The 20,781-nt window shown below is 49.6% G+C and overlaps 2 protein-coding genes across 2 annotated transcripts; one reads left to right on the forward strand and one right to left on the reverse strand.

The window, feature by feature from the left end:
- Window positions 1-537: 537 nt before the first annotated feature.
- PTPN11 (protein tyrosine phosphatase non-receptor type 11) lies at window positions 538-12,094 on the reverse strand. Its single transcript, XM_015815438.1, has 15 exons — window positions 11,931-12,094; window positions 8,787-8,909; window positions 8,162-8,356; window positions 7,686-7,878; window positions 7,363-7,479; window positions 6,616-6,729; window positions 5,822-5,918; window positions 5,082-5,161; window positions 4,727-4,885; window positions 2,961-3,092; window positions 2,677-2,831; window positions 2,371-2,438; window positions 1,527-1,678; window positions 751-863; window positions 538-641 (listed from the first exon to the last, which is right to left on the reverse strand). Exons 1-15 carry the CDS (start codon window positions 11,942-11,944, stop codon window positions 569-571), a joined length of 1,785 nt encoding a protein of 594 aa, XP_015670924.1. The 5' UTR covers window positions 11,945-12,094; the 3' UTR covers window positions 538-568.
- Window positions 12,095-12,671: 577 nt separating this feature from the next.
- RPL6 (ribosomal protein L6) lies at window positions 12,672-15,414 on the forward strand. The gene is made up of 7 exons (XM_015815439.2): window positions 12,672-12,709; window positions 13,447-13,596; window positions 13,848-13,946; window positions 14,066-14,209; window positions 14,308-14,356; window positions 14,603-14,787; window positions 15,220-15,414. The coding sequence occupies exons 2-7, from the start codon at window positions 13,447-13,449 to the stop codon at window positions 15,370-15,372; spliced, it is 780 nt and encodes a 259-aa protein (XP_015670925.1). The 5' UTR covers window positions 12,672-12,709; the 3' UTR covers window positions 15,373-15,414.
- Window positions 15,415-20,781: the final 5,367 nt, after the last annotated feature.

Raw genomic sequence — 20,781 nt, forward strand, 5'->3', positions numbered from 1 at the left:
TTGGCTTCGATTCCTGCCTCCGGTTCAGGTCTCCAAGAACATTTTATGGTATCATACACTGCCCGGAGCCCCTCTGTGAGGGAGCTGGGGGGTTCTTAAATATGATAGATAAATGAAAAATTAAAAAAAAACAGGACTGTGCTGGGCAGAAGTCCAAAGGGAAATGACAAGATGATGGAAACCTTCGTAAAATCTCCTCTCCCTCCAATTTTAGAGAGACCCCCCCCCCCACCTTAAGGAGATCTCTGAAACACAACACTGGACAGGAAACCTCCATTTGGGGGCTTTAAGATGACCAATTAATATTGCCCTTTCCTGAGGACTAGTAGCTTGGGTTTGTGAAACACCACCCTCAGATAAGGATCTCAGACCAGACTAATATTGCCATTTCCTGAGGACTAGCAGCTTGGGTTTATTAAATTTTTCTCTTCCTAGGATCTTTTCATCGGAGACGACGAAAACTACCCCTGGGGCCCCAGACTCGCCCTTTGCCGCTGGTTACGGTCAGTCACAGGGGAGCCCGGTCATCTAGACTTGCCTTCCTCACGAGGAAGCTCTCGCTCTCGTCTCATCTGAAGGTTTTCTGCTGGTGCATCAGACCGACGTTCTCATAAACTCGCGTGGTGTTGTCCTCCCTCATCCTGGAAAGTGCGGCATATAAGGAGAAACTCGGAATAAGAAGAAGCCCGCCCCCTCCAACACCCCAGGGAGCAGTGGAGAGAAGGGATGGGCGGCGAGCCCACTACTCACTCGGGACAGGTCGGAGTGGGAGTACACGGTGGGAGAGGACTTTGGTCTCCGCTGGCCTGATCCGCTAAGGAGTATTTGATGTTGGTGTACTCGTGTCCTTTCCGCTTGCTCTTCTGAAAGGGAGGGGGGGGGAGAATCACTGCAAGGCGCTCTTGCTACGTCTCAAAGAGCCCCCCCCACCCAAGTCCACCACTTCTCCACCCCCCACCTAACACAAGGAGGCTCGGTTGGTTCAGGATTGCAGAGGTGGGGAAACAGCCCCCCCCCGTGGCTTCTTCTGATGGGTGAACTCGGTTTATCCCAGGCTAGATCTTGGCCAGCCCCCAATCCGACACTTTAGCAGGGTAGCCACTGGGTAAGAAAGCTGCCGTCTCTCCTACGGGCCACCGAGAGATGAGAGGGCGGCAAATACACCTGGTGTGTGTGTGTGTGTTCTCTGTCTTTCTCCAGCTGGCAATTCTTCTTGGCCAGCTCTCAACCGACTCTCAACCCCAGCTTTCAACCCCACAGCCAAAGAGACCACCTCTCCTGCTGGGTAGGCCAGAGGTATCCGTTCCTGAGGGGGCCTGGCTGCTTTATGAGCTGGGAGGTTTTCTTGCAGATGATTCATCGTCCAAACGAGCTGACGTCATCAGCGCTAGTCACTAGACTTGACTAGCACTAATGGTGTTACCTAGACGGGTCATGAAAGGTCTGCAAGAAAACCACCCAGCTCAGAGGGCACCCAGGACCCCTCCTCTCAACCCTGAGCTAGAAATCTCTTCCTCTGAGGGTACCTGCTCCTCCTCAATCCGGCGCTGCAACGTCTCAATGTAATGCTGGACTGCCATGTAAATGAACCGGTATTGGGCCTCTGTCTGCACCATCCCTGACCGCTGTGACCTCACCATCTGGATGGTCTTTGGGACGTCGATGTCGCAGTCCACCCCTGGAGGAGAGAGGAGAGGGAGGGAGGGAGATGGGCTCAGCTGGAGAGCACGAGGAAGGCCCCCTTTGTCGGAGGACACGCGTGGGGAAGGCAGGGTCACTCGAGTTCTCCAACCACATGGATTCCTCTAGGGAGAGTCTCCACCATCCAGGTCACGGTTCTCCCAAAAGGCAGCTGGACTTTCTTGTTTTGTTTTTCCCTCTGAAAGCCTTTCGCTTCTCATCCAAGGAGCTTCAGAGAAGAAAAGCAAGGGAGTCCAGTTGCCTTTTGGAAAAAGCACCACAGGGATGGGTTAGAATCGTGGTTTCCAAGCAAGCCATCAGGCCCTCGGCACGGCCATCTCATCCCATCAACGATGATCCAGAAAGCACCATGGCTGGGCTCACTTCATGCCCAAAACTCAAAAGCCCCGACTGTGCCCAGGGCAAGATGTACACCACACTCACCACCCCTGAGCTACTCCACACATTATGAGACTACAACTCCCAGCAGACCTTGCCTACTGGGGGTGACCAGGCCACCCGGCACCCCTGAGCTACTCCACACATTATGAGACTACAACTCCCAGCAGACCTTGCCTATTGGGGGTGACCAGGCCACCCGGCAATCGATGGGTGCACTCCGCGCACAACCGCCGGCCAGGGCTGTCTCCTCAACCTTGGAGGTGAAGCAGCCGGTCTGTTGGGACTCACCTTTCTCACGGATGACGTCAATGAGAATATCGATCACAATGAAGGTCCCAGTCCGACCGATTCCGGCACTGTGGAGTGGGGGGAGAGAGAAACCATCACACGCGTTCGAGTCCTGTTCCTCCTCCTCCTCAGATTGAGCAACCTTGCCCCATCACTGCCAGGCTTTCAGTTTTCCCTGCAGTGTTTCTCAACCTTGGCTGCTTGAAGCTGGGTGGACTTCAACTCCCAGAATTCCCCAGCCAGCAGGAGCTGGAAGTCCACAGGTCTTAAAGTGGCTGAGGTTGAGCCATGCTACTCTGCTGTTACCTGCAATGGACGACGACCGGACCAGCATCGGCAATGCTCTCCTGCTTGTGGTGCACCTCCTCTAGGAAGTCCAGGACGCCGCCAGGATCGCTGGGCACCCCGTGGTCAGGCCAAGCCCGGAAGTGATACTGCCACACCGTCCGCTCGGTGTTGCCCTGGAAGAGAGGCCCCCGCATCCCCCGGAGATGTTTTGAGGAGCTGCCTTGGCCTTCAAAATCGGCAGAAGTGGGGGAGACCCACAGGCCCACCCCAAAACACAAGAGCGGCCTCTTCCAGAAACGTACCTGCCCAACTTTGGAGAGCTTGAGCTCCCGCAGCGTGTAGTCGTGAGCTGTGCTCTCTTTGACGTTACGGACACGCATCACGCCGTATTCCTTCAGGGCGTGCTCGTCCGGCCAGTACTTCACGCATTTGCTCTGGAAGACCAGGAAGGGGGTGGGGTGGGAGGGGAGGAGGAGGGCAAAGGCTTCAGGTCTAATTCGAGTGGCCAAAGTGGGGGGTGGGGAGGGCAGAGGGCGATCTGAAAAGGTGAGGTGCAATGCTGCCGCCAAGCACACAGCTCAGCAAGCAACCTTCAGAAAACCAGGGCAAACAGGGAGACCGAGATTAGGTGACAGTGAGATTGTAACAGGGCTCCACGACACGAAGTACCCGTGGGGTGGGGGCAGAGTGGGGTGGGGGCTGTGGAACGATCCGTGGAATCCCTGGAAAGGCTTCCCTCCAGGAGCTGTGGGTGCTCCAACACTGGAGGTTTTTAAGAAGAGACTGGGCAGCCACTTGTCTGAAAGGGTATAAGGGTTTCCTGCCTGAGCAGGGGGTTGGACTAGATGACCTCCCAGGTCCCTTCCAGGCCTGTTATTCTGACTGCTTTTCCCAAAAGGCCCTTGCAGGCCCTCCCAGAATGAAACCCCGCCCTCCGCCCCCACCCAGCTGCTGCTCTCCCGCCTGGCTGGAGACCAAAATCCAGCTTCAGAGCAGCTTCTAAGTGCTGCCAAGGGCTCCTTGGGTCATCCATCCCAGCTTCTCCAGAGGGCGCCAGGTTGGAGCAGGTGCTGCGCTGCACCCTCCTCCTGGCTTTGGGGGGGGGGAGGCGGGGGAGAACATCCGGCCCATTTAACCAAAATTGCCCTTCCTGGAAAAAAGCCAGCTCTCCCCCCCTCCCCCCCGCCAATCCAGGGGTTTGTTCTCCCCCTGCCACCCCCGGCCTGGCCTGCGCCCATTACGCAAATTCCGTTGGGGAAGCCCCTCTTCCCCACTCAAATCGCCCCCTCGTTTCCCAGGGTGGTTGACTGACACAGAGAGGAGCCCGGAGGTCTGCGCAGGGTGTGGGTAGACAAAGGCCCAACCATCCAGCTCCGTTCTCCCGGCCAGGGGAGCAAAGTGCTTCTTGGAAAGGAGCCCAGGGAGATTTACAAGGAACAGATGGTCCCCCCTCTGACTGACACAAAACACAGACGACTCAGCACGCTGGGCTCTGGCCCCCCAGCACCCTGTCAGCCCCCCCCCAATGCTGCTATCAAGCGTCTCCCCAAGAGCCTCCGGTACCTTCCTTCCTTCCTTCCGCTCTGCCCTCCCTGCCCCTCCCTGGCACCCTTTCCTCAAAATCCCCCCCCCCACCTGACTCTCTTTCCTTGCTGGGCTTCGTTTAGAAACAAATCTAGGGGTTCAAAGCCTTGTGAAAGGTTGTGGCTGTGTTCCCGAGTCTGGGCTGCTGAATGCATCAGGGTCCCCCATGTTTGTAGGGATCCAGAAGAGTCCAGACCCCCTGCTGTCATTCTCTCAGTGCTGCCTAAAGTCAGTTAACCCAGGTAGTGTGGCTGTAGCATTGTTACTCATGCTTCTTGTTATCTCCCCTACCTCCTCCTGTTGGTGTTATTATTATTACAATGATTATCGTTATTCTGTTGCTTTGCACGTACGCTGAGCGCTTTTGAGGCAAATCCCACTTGGCCAAATAAAGTATTCAGTTCAATTCGCTGGCTGAGCTGCCGTTCTCCCCTCCCCTCGATCCCGGGAGATCGGTGGATCCCCCCCCCATACACCAGCTCACCTTTCCCCTCTCCACTTCCTTGGTGGTCATGACGATCACCCGGGAATTCTCCTGGAAGACCATCCGCCAGAAGTCGTTCACCGTGTTCTGCAGGCAGCCCTGGGTGGCGATGTAGCTCTTCTTGCCCTTGGCGCTGTTGCACTTGTTCTCAAACTCTGGCTGGGAACCAACGGGAGCGTCGGCAGGTGCCCGGGACCCTCGGGAGAGCCGCTTCCCCCTTGGAGGAAAACCTCCCGGGCCCCTCCTGGCCTGTTTGGAGGAACTCGGCCTCCCCCCACCCCCCCGAGAAGAAAGTGGCATCCCACTAAACTCCCTCGGTAGGAGAGCGGCTGCCGAGAGAGGCCGGCCATCTTACCATGATGATGTTGGCATTGATGTAATCCGAAACCGGCTCGTTTGGATCACCGTCGTGAAGGATGACCCGGGTGTGGTCAACTGGAAAGCAACAAAAAAGACACACTCCTAATCCAGGGAACTGTCGTCAAGCAGCAACCGCAAACTCCGACTTGTCAGCAGCAATTCAGGCAGTCACCGGGAAGACTGCAGGAAGGAAGAGTCCTGGGTAGCCCCGGAGATGCTTTAACAGCAGAGGCTAAAACTGAGCCTGCAAATGTTTGCAAAGAAAGGGACCAACTGCCTGCCCCCCTCGCTCAGCCGTGCCCCTGCTGCAGGTATCATGGCTCCTGGGGGTCTCCAGCACATCGGCCCCACGGCAGATGCCAGGAACTCCACGTCACCAAGAGAGAATTCAGCTGCAGGAGACGAGGGTTCCAGCAAAATTTCAACTTTCAATAAAGGGGGGGGCAGCCAGCAGGCTACAGATAGCTCCCTGGGCTTCCTTCCCCCACGAGACCCAGTTGCCTCCAGGTTTGAGGGGTTTTCTGCTCAAATGCCAGCAATGCAGTCACAGAAGCAGGATATCCCACTGCTGTTTGCATAAAGCCGAGAAAAATGATATTAAGCCTTTAAAAATGGGAAGAACAGTTGGAAGGAAATCTTCACTGCCTGCCCCAAATGTCTACTTGCTAGTGGGTCTCTCCCCCTTCTCCCCCCCACCCGACCTCTGGTAGAAATGGGAAGGAGATCTGCACTCACAAGGCAAAATGTTTTTGTATCGGTTCTTGTTCTTGTTTTCCTGCCGCTGCCCTTCTTTCCGGCTGTAGAGGAGCTTACATTCCTGCTGCTGGAGGGTCTGGAAAAACAAGGAAGAGCGTCAGGAACCGTCTTTTGACCCCCCTCCTCAAGCAGGGGAAGAGAGAGAGACAGAAGGCAAGTTTTCCCCCTCCCACAGGCCTCTCCCCATCTGGATTACAATGCCCATCGCTTCTGGCCAGCCAGGTTAAAACAGGTGAGCTTTGCAAGATGACCAGGTGGAACAGGGGCGCCCCCTACTGTTCCTCTCCCAGCATAACACAGAGACGGGCTCTGCCCTCTGTGGGAAAAGCAGGGTAAATCTGGGGAGGCCACCCTGAAATTCAGGAGTTGTGTTTCCAGTTTCCTCTCCTCCCGACAGCAGCTCGCTCTGCCTCCAAGCAATTAAAGCCTCCGAGTCACAGACTGCCAGCAGGCAAATTCCTACGGAGGCACCCAGCTCCACCCACTAGGAGGGGTTTTTCAACTGGGGAATGCTGGGAGTTGAAGACTTACGCCCGGCTCTTTCCGTGCAACCAAAAGGGTTTTATCTATTTTTTTTATCTTGGTTTACATGCTGCTCCAAAGAATTTCTTGAAAACTCATATTCGGCTAAACCCCCAGGCATTTAGAAGTCTGTTGCGCCCCCCCCACCTCACCCCCCCAGCTCCCATAAGGACATTCACACTTCCCAATCCCAGGAAAGACAAGCAAGCAGCTCCTGGGTGAGGACAGAACGGATCCTCTCCCGAAAGTACCTCGAATTCTTCCCAAAAGCCTTGCTTCACTTTGTCGGTAGTTTCAGCCAACTTGCTCAGTTCTCGCACTCGGCTCTCAATCTCAGCTGCGTTGATGCGGGTAGTGTTGAGAGGCTGTGGGGGAGGGGAAGAGGGAGAGACGGGGAGGGGTCAAATAATGCACACACGCCGGGCACAAGGAATCAAGAATGACACAATGAATTGCTCGGGGTCGTTTCCTTGGTGCTGTTCGCCCGTAGACAGGAGGAGTCTGGCCGTACTAAAGACGACTCTGCACGGCTACGAAATAAGGCCTGTGAAGCTTTCGGGAGGATCCCTCCTGGTCCTCTCTCTGCAAACCAAGGAGTCAGGCCTGACCCGCCTCCTAGCGCCTTGGGAATCTCAGTGCCAGATTCCACCACCCACCGAAAGGAAGGGTCAAGCAGCCCCCAAGGATGGAGTCCAGCCAAGGGTCAGCTGGACTGGGATCAAAAGCCTCCAAATGGGACGTCAAGCAGCAGATTTTGCAAAGGGGGAAGGTCTCCCCCACAAATTACAACAGAGATGTCCCCGGCCTGGCTTGGCGTAAGGCAGATAGCCAGGAACCCCACGTGGTTCTCGCCCGCTTGGCAGGGGTGGAGAGGGGGAAGCAAGGGCAACTCCACACCCGAAAGCAAGCAGACATGAGTGCCCAGGCATCGTGACCATTTGCAGAGGCTGGTTTTGGAGTTGCAGGAGCAAAACTCAACCGCCGCCGGGCTTTCTCACCTGCTTCAGCTGAAGAACGGTCCCCAGAGTCTCCACCATGGGGTTCTTCTTGTAATGCTCAACGAGGTCCGTCAAGGAGTCAAACTTCTCCCCTCCTCCAACGTCATACTTCAAGTCCTAAGGAGGGAGGGAGGGAGGTGGGGGGCTAGTGAGTGTCACTGTCCACGCGAGGCAGTGGCCTCCTAACCAAGACGTGCCATCAAGAGAACGGGCGCTCACCTTCCCCACCTCTGAACTGAGGCAGAGACTCCCGGCACAAAGGCTTCCGGCCCACCTCCCCGCCACGCACTGGCCTCCCTTCACCTCCCTCCCCGCGCTGTTACCTGGCAACGGATCATGACGTGCGTGACTTTGGACTTCCCATCGTTGCTCTCGCCTTTGTCATCCCCGGTCCGGACAGAAAGGACGAAGTCTCCGGGATGGCTTTGGCTCTCGCGGACTAAAAAGCTGCCGTGCTTCCCTTTTTCCGTCAGCAGCTTTTCTGCTTCCTTTCCAGAGAGGTGACCATGGAACCACCTTCGGGAAGGCAGCGCAAGAGTCAGGGAGCCCCGAGTAGCTTCCCTTGCCCTTCGCGAGAGAGGGAGGCTCTCCGGAAATCAGAGCTGCCTCTGAAATGGAGAAAGTCCCCTCTTCTCTTGCAGCAGCAGAAGCCGAGAGCACGTGAAGAGGAAAACGTGCCGACTTTCAAAAGTAGCTCATATTAAGGCAGCTCTTATCCAAGTGGGATGAGGGGTGCTGCCCTGCACCCCCCACTGCTTCCTCACCCGAGCTGGCGCCCGGAGGCTGCCGCCCTGCTCACCTTTCAGAAGTGGGATCTGCACAGTTGAGGGGGTACTTCAACTCGATCACGTCCCCATTCTTCTCCTTGAGCTGTCCGTGGTGTTCCATGTAATACTGGACCAGCTCCGCCAACGTGGCAAACTTCTCCCCCCCGTAGAGGTCATAGTAGTCGCCGGTGTTCTGGATCTTGATGTGAGTGACCGCCCCATTGCGCCTGGCCGGTCCAGACGGTCAAGAGGAAGAGAGAAGGGAAAAGAGAGCCAATGGCAATGAACAGAAAAACTGTCTTCAAGTGGTAGCCTCCTGGGGACAGAGAGCAGGCTGGCTGACTCCAAACCTCTGCCTCCCTATTTAACATTCTTGGATCGGGAGGGAGGGAGGGAAGGAAGGCAGGAGAGAAGGAAGAAAGGGAAGGAAGGAAGGAAGGAAGGAGACATGAGGGAAGGAAGGAAGGACTTAGCTAGGAGCAGCTTGCAAAGATGGATGTTATTCTGTCACTGCTTGCGCTTGCTCTAAGGCAGCCTCCCGAGAAAAGAGACTTAGCTAGTTAAACCATTTACTTTCGTTTTTTAAACCTTTCAGTACAACTATATTAAATTTTAGGAAGTTCAAAGAGGGCTACAGGGTCCTCTCAGCGGACTTACCGGACTGAAAGGGTGAAGTCCCCAGGGTTGCTTTTACTGGGCCGAGCCAGAAAGCTGCCATCAACTCCTCTGGTCAAGAGCAGGTTCTCTGCTTCCACTCCGGTAATATTGGGGTGAAACCATCTGGGAAAAGAGAAAGGGGGAGGGTTTCAAAAGACCACTTTTAATGAGTGAAAAGGGTTTCCTTTAAAAAAAAATACATAGTTTTGATTGAACGTTTTTACAGAGAGATAAAACGTGAAAAGACACAAAGAAAAAGATAAAAAAGTGCAGAAAACAAGACACCTTCCCCATAAAAGATTACTACAAGGATACTACATATCTACTACATAGGTAACAGCAATGAAGAAGCCCCCGACTCATGAGGATTCAGACCATTTCATCTTTTGCATCCAGAGCAGGTGGTCTGCCACTGTCCTGCCACCACCTCTCCAGGGAGAACCGGAAGGGAGTAAGAACCGGCCTCTTGCAAACCAGGATTAAAGTGGGATGAAACAATCCAAATGCAGAGACATCTCCTCGTCTGTGGGAAGCGGATTAAGACCACCAGTTGCTCCCTCACAACCAGCAAGAGAAATGGAGAAGGCAGCTACAACCTCATTGTGGCCTTGTGATAAGAAAGCTGCTCTCGTCCTGAGTTGATCAGCTCTGATTCTGGGGTTTTGCTCAAGGGTGAGGAGTAGGAGTAGGAGGAAGGGGCTGTGGCTGTTTGACTTAGCCGAGCCCGGCCCCTCTCTTCCCTCCGGTGCAAACGGGCTCCATATATCCTCGCAGACCCAGCCACCCACAGTCACACCCTTCTCGACAACTAAGCCAACTAACACCTTGCTGGTTGAAGGTCTTCAGGGGGGCTGAACCTTCAGCTTGTCGTTCACCGCCTCTCCTATCAAGACAGTCTGGCTTATTTTTAGAAATCTGGTTAACTCAGTCAACATTTGGGCTGAATCTGCACTTCCCACTTGAGGATGAAAGCCTGACGTTTCTCAAAGGCCTAGGGAGCTAACTAGGACTGGTAATGGGCATATTTATATTCTTCCATAAAGACATGCAGTTGACAGAGGAACAGGAGCATGTTGGGCAACACCCCCAGGTGATCAAAATTCAGGCACTTGGCAACTGGCATGTATCCGTGACAGTTGCCGGGTCCCTGGGTCATGTGATCACCATTTGTAATCTTCCTAGCCGGCTTCCGACAAGCAAAGACAGCAGGGAAAGCCAGATTTGGTTTATGACTGCACGATTCACTTAACAAGGGCAGTAATTAGCTTAACAAGTGGGACAAAAAGATTGTGACATGGGACAAAATGTAATGTCTTGCTTAACAAGAGAAAATCCGGGCTCAGTTGTAGTGTCAAATTGAGGAATACTTTTATTAAAGACTTTTCGGGATCGCCCTTGGAATACACACGCTCAGAATTTTGAAGGGGGTGGGCTTTTTGATGGCAGGATGACCAGAGCTGCTGCGGAAGTATGAAGGTGGGGCCCTAAAAGGCAGAGCCCAGGGGCAGAAAGCCACTTCCGGGACTGCCGACTAAGGCAGGGATTCTATTTGCAGTGTCGGTGGCAAAGCTCCCCGGTGCTCCAGGTATATTTGTCACCAAGTGGGAAGCAGCATTTTGTCACCAGTTGGAAATAGAAGGCCGCGGGGGTGTCTCAAGTCGGCTGTAGGCCGGTCAGTTATGCCAAGTGGTTCCGGAGACAGGATCAAAAGAGAGCCCACCAAATGGAACGTGCACATTTTCCAGGCTGCCCAATTCTATAGTTGGGGGCAGGCTGGACTCTTTTTTTCAACCCAGGGAGAGAAAGACGATGCTGGGATTGGAGCAGGATTAAGAATGCTTCAAGGGTGGCTGTTAAAAGAATTGCAGAGGTAGGTCTTCCTACAGCCATAATTGGACATTTAGCAAATGTAAAGGCGGCTATTAATTAAAAAAAAAAAGCAACCACAGGATCCAGCGTTAACTATTCACACATCAGATGAACTGAAACATTTCATCTCAAAACACAACCAGCACTCCCTATGCTAACAGATGAACTAACACTGTACTAGTAATACTGGTAATGCATAATTAGGCATAGAAAATGCAGGAAATAACTCTTCTTCCAGGAAAAAAAGGATCCTATTTTTGACAGTCTGGATGGGATTTTATAAAAATTATTCTACTGAAAGCCTCATAATAAACTAATGAAAGAGGTGAGTTCACTGTAAATTTTTGAAAAGAAATTTATGTTACTGTTCTCCTAACTGGTATTCACTTATGTAAGTAGAAGGTTCTGATCACTTTGGGTTGAGAAGTGTGGTTTTATCATAATTGGAATACTGCTGAAAAGTTATTTCTCATTTCTTGGTTCTAGTCTCATACAATTAAAGAAGGACACTGCTTCCCCCCCAACCCCCCGGCAGGCATCAGACTCCCTCTGCGTAGAGCTTCTGTTTTCCTTATCAGGTTAGCAGCTGTGACCAAAAAATTGTTTTATAATTTTATAAATAAATAAATTTTGTTTTATAGTAGCTACCTCCGGTTTCTTAAATTTGCATATCTACCTTATACCAAGTTTACGTTCAAGTTTTGAGAGTTCCCCCCCCCCCACTGTGGCTATTTTAGATTTGCAATACACGTTTCCTGCTTCCTACTGCAAAATAATTCAGGAGATGATTTTAGCTCAAAATTTAAAACATTAGGTTTTAGCAGCCAGGGTCAGAGGTAACCCGTTCCAGGCTTGAAGGCAACAGATAAGGACTATGTCAGACTCTCCCCCCCCCACCAAGCTTGTGCTTTTGGACTACAGCCCCCATTCTCCCCAGCCAGCAGGGCTAGCAGAAACCATGCTGGAACCTGCTGGCTGGGGAGCATGGGAGCTGTGATCGCTTTCCCTTGCCACCAGGGCGAAGGCTTTTAATGGCACCGGGCGGCTGCTTTGTGAACGGAGCCCAAGCAGCCCCAGCCGGGCTCCTCTGGTAGGGCAGGATGGGAACTGTAGTCGCGCACTTCTGGATCCAGCAGCTCAAAGGCTTCCCCGCGCCCCCTCGTCCCCATGGCAACGGCATCGGTGAGGGAGACCAGCTGGGCACCCCTCCCCCCCGAAAGGGCAAAGGGGCGGGGCCTGAGCCTCCCTCCCTCCCAGCCACCCCCCGCTTCTCACCTCCTCGAGGTCATCTTCCCGCCTCCGTCTTTCTCACATGGGGCCCCTGGGTCTCGCGGGGAGACCGGCCCGGGAGGAGGCAAACCGCAATCGGCCCGGGCCCGGCCGCATCCAGGCCCGGGAGAGGGGAAGGCAGAAAGAGACCCGAGGAGCGATCCGTCGCGATGCCTAAGACGTCATCGCCGCGCGACCAGGCCCGCCCGCCTCGGGAAGGGCAAGGAAGGGGCGGAGTCGCCAGCCAGACTGAACACAGAGGCAGGCGCCGCCTAGAACGGCCACACAAGCGGGAAGGCTGTTTCCGCTCTAGGCTGCGACGTCTCTGTAGCAAGCACCTTTTCAGTGCCCAATGAGCCGCTTCTTCTCCAGCCCATTGCATCGGTCTGCCCTGGGCGGGCTTGCTCAGAAAAGAAATAATATGTGTATTCGTTATTATTATTGCACCGCAGGGATTATAATTATTTTATCAAGACATGGGAAAGTGTTTCTGTTACGATAGGCGGCCTTTATATCAATGTTCCTTAAACTTTAAGGTTTGTGGACTTCAACTCCCATAATTCCCCAGCCAGCACTGGAATCAATGAACACTTACTAAGTCCTGTAGGAGATAAAACGTGAATGGCAAGAATGAGGGAGGAAAATCGCTTGAATTCTGAGTTTAGCTCTCGGGAGGGCGAGGTGAACTACTTCTCCCAGAGTGCTTCGGGCTCGCCCGGTGACGTCACGCGCCTGCTCTTCCGCGCCCAGGCCCCGGATATTGCCTCTTTTTCCTTCTGCCCAAGGTAAGGATGGTGCGGCCGTGGCGCTTCCCTCCCGGGGCCCGTCATTCGTATCCACCGCCATCCGCCTCAGAGAACCGCCGGGCCGGGCACGGGCCGGGCAGGGATGCTTCGGGGGCTTTGGCCGGGCGGCGCTGGGCTGCTTCCGCCGGGGGAGAGCGAAAGATCAGGCCGGCGGTATCCCCGAGAAGGCCGGCTGGCTCTCCCCGGGCTGCCGTATTACTCCGAAGCGTCGCGCAGCCACTCCGCTTAGGCACCTGAAAGCGAGGAGGAGGCGCCCGGGAATGGCCACCGCAAAGAGGAAGGTTTTGGTCCCGGGCTTTGGGATGGCCGCCTTCCCTGGCCGGGGAAGCGGATTCCGTCCCTGCCCGCAGCGAGTGACGGATCCCCCAGCCTTGCGACTCTCCTGGGGGGCTCGTGCGTGGGGCGGCAAAGCGGGCCTTTCTGTAGGTTGGGGTTTCCAAGTCGTTGATGAGAAGGCAGGCTTGCCTCCATTAAGGGACTTCCATACACGGCAAGATTCTGCTCCTTGAAATGCAGCTCGTTCCTTTGTGCTTCCTAACTAGGGAGAGTGCCTCTATCTTAAAGTTAAGTTTCCTTCTGGACTGACTGTTTGCAAAAACAGAGTCTGATGTAGCTGTGCAACCGGTTTGCAACATTTTGGAAGTGGAGAATTGTGTCTTGAGAGAGGGAGGGCACCGAGAGGCAGGGTCTAATGGATGTTTTCCTTTTCTTGTCAGATGGCAGGCGAGAAGAAAACCAGGAGGGTCCGGAAGGTCCATGCCAGCCGCAATCCGGTGCTGGCCCGAGGGATCGGGAAATATTCCCGGTCGGCCATGTATGCCCGGAAGGCCATGTACAAGCGGAAATACAACGCGCCAGAGACAAAGGTACAAGGCGACGGGGACTTTAGTGTTAAGGCTGGATAATTAGCCCAATGGATGGGGGTATGGATTTGAGTAAACCATGCTGTCTGGGGCATTCTGGGAGTCGAAGTCTACCCATCTTCAAGTGGCTAAGGTTGAGAAACACTGGATTAATCTATGGAAGATGAGTGTTTCAAAACCAATTGATTTTAATCTGTCGTATCAAAAATGCCATGATGTGGTACCAATTTTGCTGTTGTTTTTTTTCCCCCTAGATAGAAAAGAAGAAGAAAGAGAAGGTGGCAGCCACTGTTACAAAGACTGTTGGGGGGGATAAGAACGGAGGCACCCGGGTGGTCAAACTTCGCAAGATGGTAAGAGCTTGTGGCCTAAATTATGCGGCCGAGAGAGTTCCTGTCCTCCTCTGTGTTCAAGAGGCTGCTTTGATTCTTTAGAGGGTTCTGAATTCAGGCCTTTATTTTCTTCCTTGCAGCCCAGATACTACCCTACAGAGGATGTTTCCCGTAAGCTCCTAAGCCATGGCAAAAAGAATTTTGCCCTCCACAAGAGGAGGCTGCGGACTTCAATTACCCCAGGAACGGTGCTGGTCCTTCTCACTGGCCGCCACAGGGGCAAGGTAATGGGCCTGTGGTGCTCTTGTCGGGAGCATTCGGGAGGCAGGCAGGCAGAGATTCAGACGACTAACTCTCTCCCCTCTTCTTTTTGGATTTCCAGCGTGTGGTTTTCTTGAAGCAGCTTGGAAGTGGACTGTTGCTTGTAACAGGTAAGCTCATCTTATATTTATAGCCTCCGTTTCTTTTCTGTGATCCTTCTTAGTGTTTTTAATTTCTAACGTTATACCATTCCACATAAGAAGTCCTAGTAAAGAAAAAAGAAAAAAAGATAGCAAACAATTGTAGTAAAAGATCTGTCTCCTAAAGGAGGAGGATCTTTACAAGTTGGGAAGAAATAAAGAGTTTTCTGCCAGTTTGAGGTCTCCGTGTACATTCTTTTTTGTCTTCTGTTTCAGGGCCCTTGGCTCTCAACCGTGTCCCTCTGCGCAGAGCTCACCAAAAGTTCATCATTGCCACTTCGACGAAGGTTGATATCTCTGGGGTCAAAGTTCCAAAGCATCTCAGTGACGTTTATTTCAAGAAGAAGAAGCTGCGTAAGCCCAAACATCAAGAGGGCGAAATTTTTGACACTGAAAAAGTGGTATGTATAGAACTATGGCCTTGAGCGTGCATCCAAGATTGTATTCTGCATAACTCAAAAGCCAACCAGGAGGCAATCTGGAACCTGTAGACAGATTTTCAAGATCATTCCAAGACTTTGCATTTAAAAAAGCAGATTAAATAGAAACTTGTACGAGGACATCTTTAATATGTTTCTTGACTTTTTTTGTCTAAATAATGTTTGCATCAAAATCTGAAGAATAGTTTTTAGGTAATACAGCTGTATCCAAGAGGGCGTTAGGAAAGCAAAACAGATTTATTTTGGATGCACTGTACAATAATGTTGGCAAGGAGAAGGGGGTGGCTGTTTAGAGAGCCTTTAGAAATCTCAATGGGGAAGGCCAGGAACACCCCTGTAGTACAGCCACAGGAAAAGGAACAAACGACTGAATTAGAATTTCTGTTTTTCCAGAAATACGAGATTGCAGATCAGCGTAAGGCAGACCAGAAGACGGTGGACTCCCAGCTTCTGCCAATCATCAAGAAGGTCCCTCAGCTCCGAGGCTACCTGCGCTCAACCTTTTCACTTTCCAATGGAGTTTATCCTCACAAATTGGTTTTTTAAATAGTCTGAAAATACAGTAAAAAAATTTTTGGGGGAAACTTACTAAAAGCTCTGCTAGTTTTATTTTATAGTATTATATATTGGTTTGTCTGCACATAAGCAAACATTTGTTTTATGGTTGAAAACGTGAAGGGGTACTTGGCTGATGTTTTGTGTCTGATCGTAGTTTTCTTTCTTGAGATGGGATGAGAATTTGCCATCACCGTTTACAGGAGGTTCCTCTCCTCTTCCCATCCTCTGAGTACTCGGGACTGGTTTGAAGCAGTCGTGGGCAGAATTTGCACCTACTCGGTTTAGTAAATGGAAGGAAAGCTCTGTAGGCAACTGCTTCAGAGGTCGTCCCTAGGCTTCGCCAACTGCTAGTCTATGCTTCAGTGCCAGTGGGGCAAAGCTGTAGCTGTGCTGAAGTCCTGACCCAGCCTCAGATCGTTTTGAGGTATTTGTGTGTCCATGTTCAACTTGCTTAGTAAATAAGTGATGTGTGTGTGTGTGTGTGGCGTTGGTCAGGAGAGGGAGCTCGTGTGCAATGCTTGAATCACAGCCTTACAAAGGCACTAAATTTTCAACCAAAAGACCAAATCGCCTTTTAAAAGGCAATTGTGTTAATTAAAGATTACATGAGGAAAATAATGTTTTGTGATTTGAAATCTGAGAAAGCCATAATGCCACAAGCAATTTAAGAAGACGTAATCCAGTTTCCCCAAATAGGTGTCCCCTCAACAGATGTCAGTCTGAATCTTACCTTTTGGGTTCGTTTGCTGGATCTCTAGCTCATTTCATGTGTTGCACTAAGACCAAGCTATCGTGTTTCTATTGGATTATGGTCCAGAAGGTTGTGGGAATCCAGCCGGTTACTAACTTAACAGGCTACCATTTAGAAGACTACAGTGTGTGGGGCAGGACCAGCCATTCTGGTATAGCTAATACAGCAATCATTTTGGGCGGATTGCCCCTCCAGCTGGCTGTCAGTTTCACAGAAACTCAGGACCATGACAACATTTGAGCATGCTTTTATTTCATTTATTTAAAGCATTTATATAGGCACCCATCTTCTGCCAAACTCTGGTTCTGCAGAAGAGCCTGCAGAGGTTTATCGGTCTCGTGGGAGGGAGTCTTGCCAAGCGAGCTATTCGTGATTCCTTTCTGGATGTACGATGAAGGGCCGCAAGGAGCTTGACCCACTTTGGGTTCCCATCAAGTCAGGCACAAGGCAAAGCAGGCAGTTCGAGCTTTAAAGCAGGCTGGGCTCATTCAGAGGCCAAGGCTCCTGCTGCTGAAGCCCCCGGTCAGAATAAACTGGGTTAAAGTGAGAATGGTGGTTAAAACAGCTGTTTATTTAGGGTTCACAGTACGTGTTTGCTGTGATAACGGATATAACAAACCGCAGCACAGGTTTAGTGGGTTGCTGACTTCAGCTGTTCAGTGGGGAAATTGGTCAAAGTGAAGTCCGTGCTAAAAGCGCTCAGCGCCTTCCCTTGCTCCGAGAGCTGCGCCTGGCAGGCTGCCTCCCCAGACAGCAGAGCCTGTTCTGCTGCTTTGTGTGGGTGAGTGCTCAGCAAAGCAATCTGAAAATGACAGGAAATCGCCCTTCAGTTTCCTGTAGGCCAGTCAACGGAGAGGCAGGAGACCGGATGAATTGGACCAAGCCATGTTGTTGGCTGTTGGCAGTGCTAATTGCTCCCATGGTTAGGCAACTAGGATGAGTGCTTCTGGTGTCGACTAAATTGACACAGCAACATTACACTCTAGAATTCTGTTTGAAAAAACACATCATTATATCCCCTAAAATATCAGGCAGTGGAAGGCAATAAGCTTCCATTAATTTTAGGGTTGACTCAGGGAAATGTATCCTGAGGCAATTTAAAAATTTATCTTTGATTAAACTAGAAGTGAGGAGCTTCATTAAAATATCCAAGATGTTCAGTAATTAATACAAGTGTTTCACAGCATATTCCGACCACATCGTAGCTGGCTGAAATTTCATGTTCTATGTTAAAGTAATGAACACTAATTGAAAATATCTTGGTTTCTATATTTAGAAAATTATCCTGGCATGAAAAGTGGCTGGATTGCGGTAAAAGAGAAACATGATTTATGGGGGGGGGTTGCATCCCCAAAGAATTGGCCTAAATCAGAGATTTATGGGAAGTATTTGTCGTAATTACCAAGTGTGACTTATTGATTTATTGTACAGGAAATCAAGAACGGGAAAAAGAACATTATCTAGTGCTTATTTATTTTTGTATTGAATTTATACCTCTCTTTCTCTCCAACAGATTTGAAAACTTTGCATGTTTTTTGGTTTTAAGCAAAGGCCGTAGAAAGATGGTATTTGTCCTCTGAGACAGGATTTTGCCATGTATCAGGTCATGCTGAGCCATTAGCAAAGCATTTTAAATCAAACAGGATGGGAAAAGAATCCTTGATTCAGGATTCATGCGCTGTGTTGGCTGAACCTAGTGATTGTAGTTAGTAGATCACAATTTAAGGCTTAGTTCAATGTGAACCAATAGGTAAAACCTCCTATAAAATAAACATAATCCTTAAAACTATGTGAAATAGGGAGGGCTTTGCATATAACACTCATTTCCATCAAATAAATAAATTCATATTAGGTGCTTTGGGGGAATGATTAGGAAGCTCTTTGGATTTCATGGGTCTCTCTTCCAAACTTTTGGGAAGCCAAATAAAAGGCAGATATTAAGGTTTTTCAAGCCAAGATTATTTAGAGATGATTAAACCACTAAATTTGTTTTTAAATGAGTTGTAGATGTTACGGGAACATTAGATCAATATTATGCTAACTTCTTACCACTAAAATGTATATTGTAGCCCTCCAGTACATTGTTTTCTTCTGTGTTTCATAGGTAGGACTAGTCAGGATCACAGGGATGTAAACTACTTCCTCCTTAGATTGGTGTTACTAAATGCTGATGTATTGTATCACCCTTTATGTTGAGATGATTTTTCCAGGGAGGTAATATCCTGTCATTTCAGTATAATCAAAGGTAAAGTCATAGTTAAAGTAGTGATGGGTGATGAGACTTCAGCCCTGCCCAATTTATCAACTGTCAGCTCAACCTCAAATGATCCCATTATACAGTGATATTTCACCCTATGTAAATGTATGTTAATTTAGGGTCAACCTACATAGGTGCTTTTTCAAGAGGCAACTGGACTTGCAGGAAAGTCCAGTTGCCTCTTGAAAAAACATATTTGGGACAATCATGACCTGGATGTCTGAGAATCTCCATAGACGTCAATCTCCATAGCTTTCTACTAATGATGCAGTTGAGGCGTTATAGCAGCTAAAATGTTTGTGAAGCTGAGCCACAAATCAAAATGGAAACAAGCAGAAAATGATTGGCAAAACAAATTAAAGTGGAAGACAAATTCTTGAATACCATTCCATTTTTAAAAAAAAACAAAAACAGACCACTATAGAGGATGATCTTCTGTGTATATTCAGAAGTGCCCTATTGGACAGGACCTAATTCCTGTATTATGGGGGCAATATATGAATACAATGTAAAGCAGGGGTGTCCAATCTTGGCAACTTTTAAGACTTGTGGACTTCAACTCCCAGAATTCCTCAGCCAGCATTATTTGCTTCCCTTCCCCTGCTCATCCCCACACCTCTGGTAATGATAAACATTATAAACAAAACAGTTCCAAGTATGTACATGGCTATTTTCTCTATAGCTAACAAAGCTAAGTAGCAATAAATTTTATAAAAAAATTAATTGGGTGGTGTGTTAAAGACTCATGCAGCTGAATTTTATTTTAGTTGCTGAAATAAAAATACATTGTACAGCTGACCAGATGTTCTCTTGTATTGTTCAACCAGCCCAATCCTTGCAGGAAAATTTGCATATTCCAGCAGGCTGTGTTGATAGTTAAATTATTGTTTAAGGCTTTAATTATAAGATAAGTGTTGATTCGGTGGGAAGCCTGCATACTGATTATGCTGTTTTGAACACAGCATTTTGATAGCCCCCAATGAAGTTATGTTTTGTGAGATAAAGTTGCAAGATAAAGCTTATCAAGTTTACTTACTGTAGTTTCTGTGGCCAAGCCTTTGCACATTATCCCACAAGAGCAGCCAAAATTAGCTGGTAAGACAAATAATACATAATGTTATTAACCATCCAAAATAATTTCCTAGATAATTCTCTAAAGTACCACAAAATCCATTTATAACACCTCTGTGGTTATTTAAAACAATTTCAATGGCGTGTCTTCCAGATCTTTACTGATAATTGATAATTATAAAGTATAAAGTATACTTTATAATTTATAACAATTTTTTTCAAAGGGCAGAATTTATTTATTTTTGGTCTGCTTTTGGTTCTCCTTTGCTTGGCAGTCATCCTATTGATAGTATCTTCCAGAAGTGAACAGCAACACCTTCATTTCAGTTGTCAGATCATTGCTTTATCTCCAACGATGGTTCCTGAATCTGCCCCTGTGGCTATTGTTATTCTTCATCATTGAAAAAAACCTGATTTATCAGTTCGGACAATATCTGCTTTGACCATGGTTTGACATTTATGTGTCAGAGCTGAAAGAGCCGACCGTGCTGGGTTGAACCAAGGGTCTGACCCTGGTCTCTTGCCTGTCTCTGACCTTCGTGACTAAATGTAAATTCTCTGAAAACATGGCATGGCCATGAAAATGATTTTAAGCAAGGTTTGTTTTCTAGTTTATCCTGCTGCAAATGAAGGTCTCTGATTAAATATCAGCTGGGGTATTTTATTATGTGCAGCACACAGACCAAATATTTTGATTAACCTTAATTGCATGCAAACAAAAACGGTGCAAAGAAACGATGAAACCAACTTTTTTATTTTATATCCCCAGCTACAATCCTGAGCATTTTTAAAAACACACTAGGGAAATATCAATATTTCCTTCCACTATAAGTATCAGCAGTATTTTTCCAAAAGTTTTTTTTTAAAAAATTGCTGTGCACACATTATTTTTAGATATTTTTTTTATCCTTTTATTATTTTATAAATAATTCAAGGTGGCGAATATGCGTGAAACTCCTCCCTTACCCCACAACAACCCTGTGAGGTAGGCTTGGCCAAGAGGGACTCGCCCAAAGTCACCAAATTGCCTTTCTTGCCTAAGGTGGGACTAGAACTCATCGGCTCCTGGTTTGGGGCCTGGCCCTTTGCCACTATACCACTGTTTGTCAACCTCAGCCACATTAAGACTTGCGGATTTCAACTCCCAGAATTCCCCAGGCAGAAAGCTGGCTGGGGAATTCTGGGAATTGAAGTCCACCTCTCTTAAAACGATGACGGTTGAGAAACGGATACGAAAGACCCGTCACCCGCACCACAAAAGGAAGAAGAGGCCGCTGGCCTGCCCCCATCCCACTCCCCCTTGCAATGCCCCCCCCCC

This window comes from Protobothrops mucrosquamatus, unplaced genomic scaffold (genome assembly GCF_001527695.2).
Source record: "Protobothrops mucrosquamatus isolate PMUCROS unplaced genomic scaffold, P.Mucros_1.0 scaffold342, whole genome shotgun sequence".
NCBI lineage: Eukaryota > Metazoa > Chordata > Lepidosauria > Squamata > Viperidae > Protobothrops > Protobothrops mucrosquamatus.

What these genes read in the sequence shown, in the direction of transcription:
- PTPN11 (XM_015815438.1), bottom strand. An exon ending in GCTTTTGGGAAGAATTCGAG is followed by an intron (nt 5,919 to 6,615) that starts GTACTTTCGGGA and finishes TTGTTTTTCCAG; the next exon opens with ACCCTCCAGCAGCAGGAATG. An exon ending in CCGGTCGTCGTCCATTGCAG is followed by an intron (nt 2,439 to 2,676) that starts GTAACAGCAGAG and finishes CCCACTCCACAG; the next exon opens with TGCCGGAATCGGTCGGACTG.
- RPL6 (XM_015815439.2), top strand. Translation starts at nt 13,447, where the DNA reads ATGGCAGGCGAGAAGAAAACCAGGAGGGTCCGGAAGGTCCATGCCAGC. An exon ending in CTGGCCGCCACAGGGGCAAG is followed by an intron (nt 14,210 to 14,307) that starts GTAATGGGCCTG and finishes TTGGATTTCCAG; the next exon opens with CGTGTGGTTTTCTTGAAGCA. An exon ending in TGGACTGTTGCTTGTAACAG is followed by an intron (nt 14,357 to 14,602) that starts GTAAGCTCATCT and finishes CTTCTGTTTCAG; the next exon opens with GGCCCTTGGCTCTCAACCGT.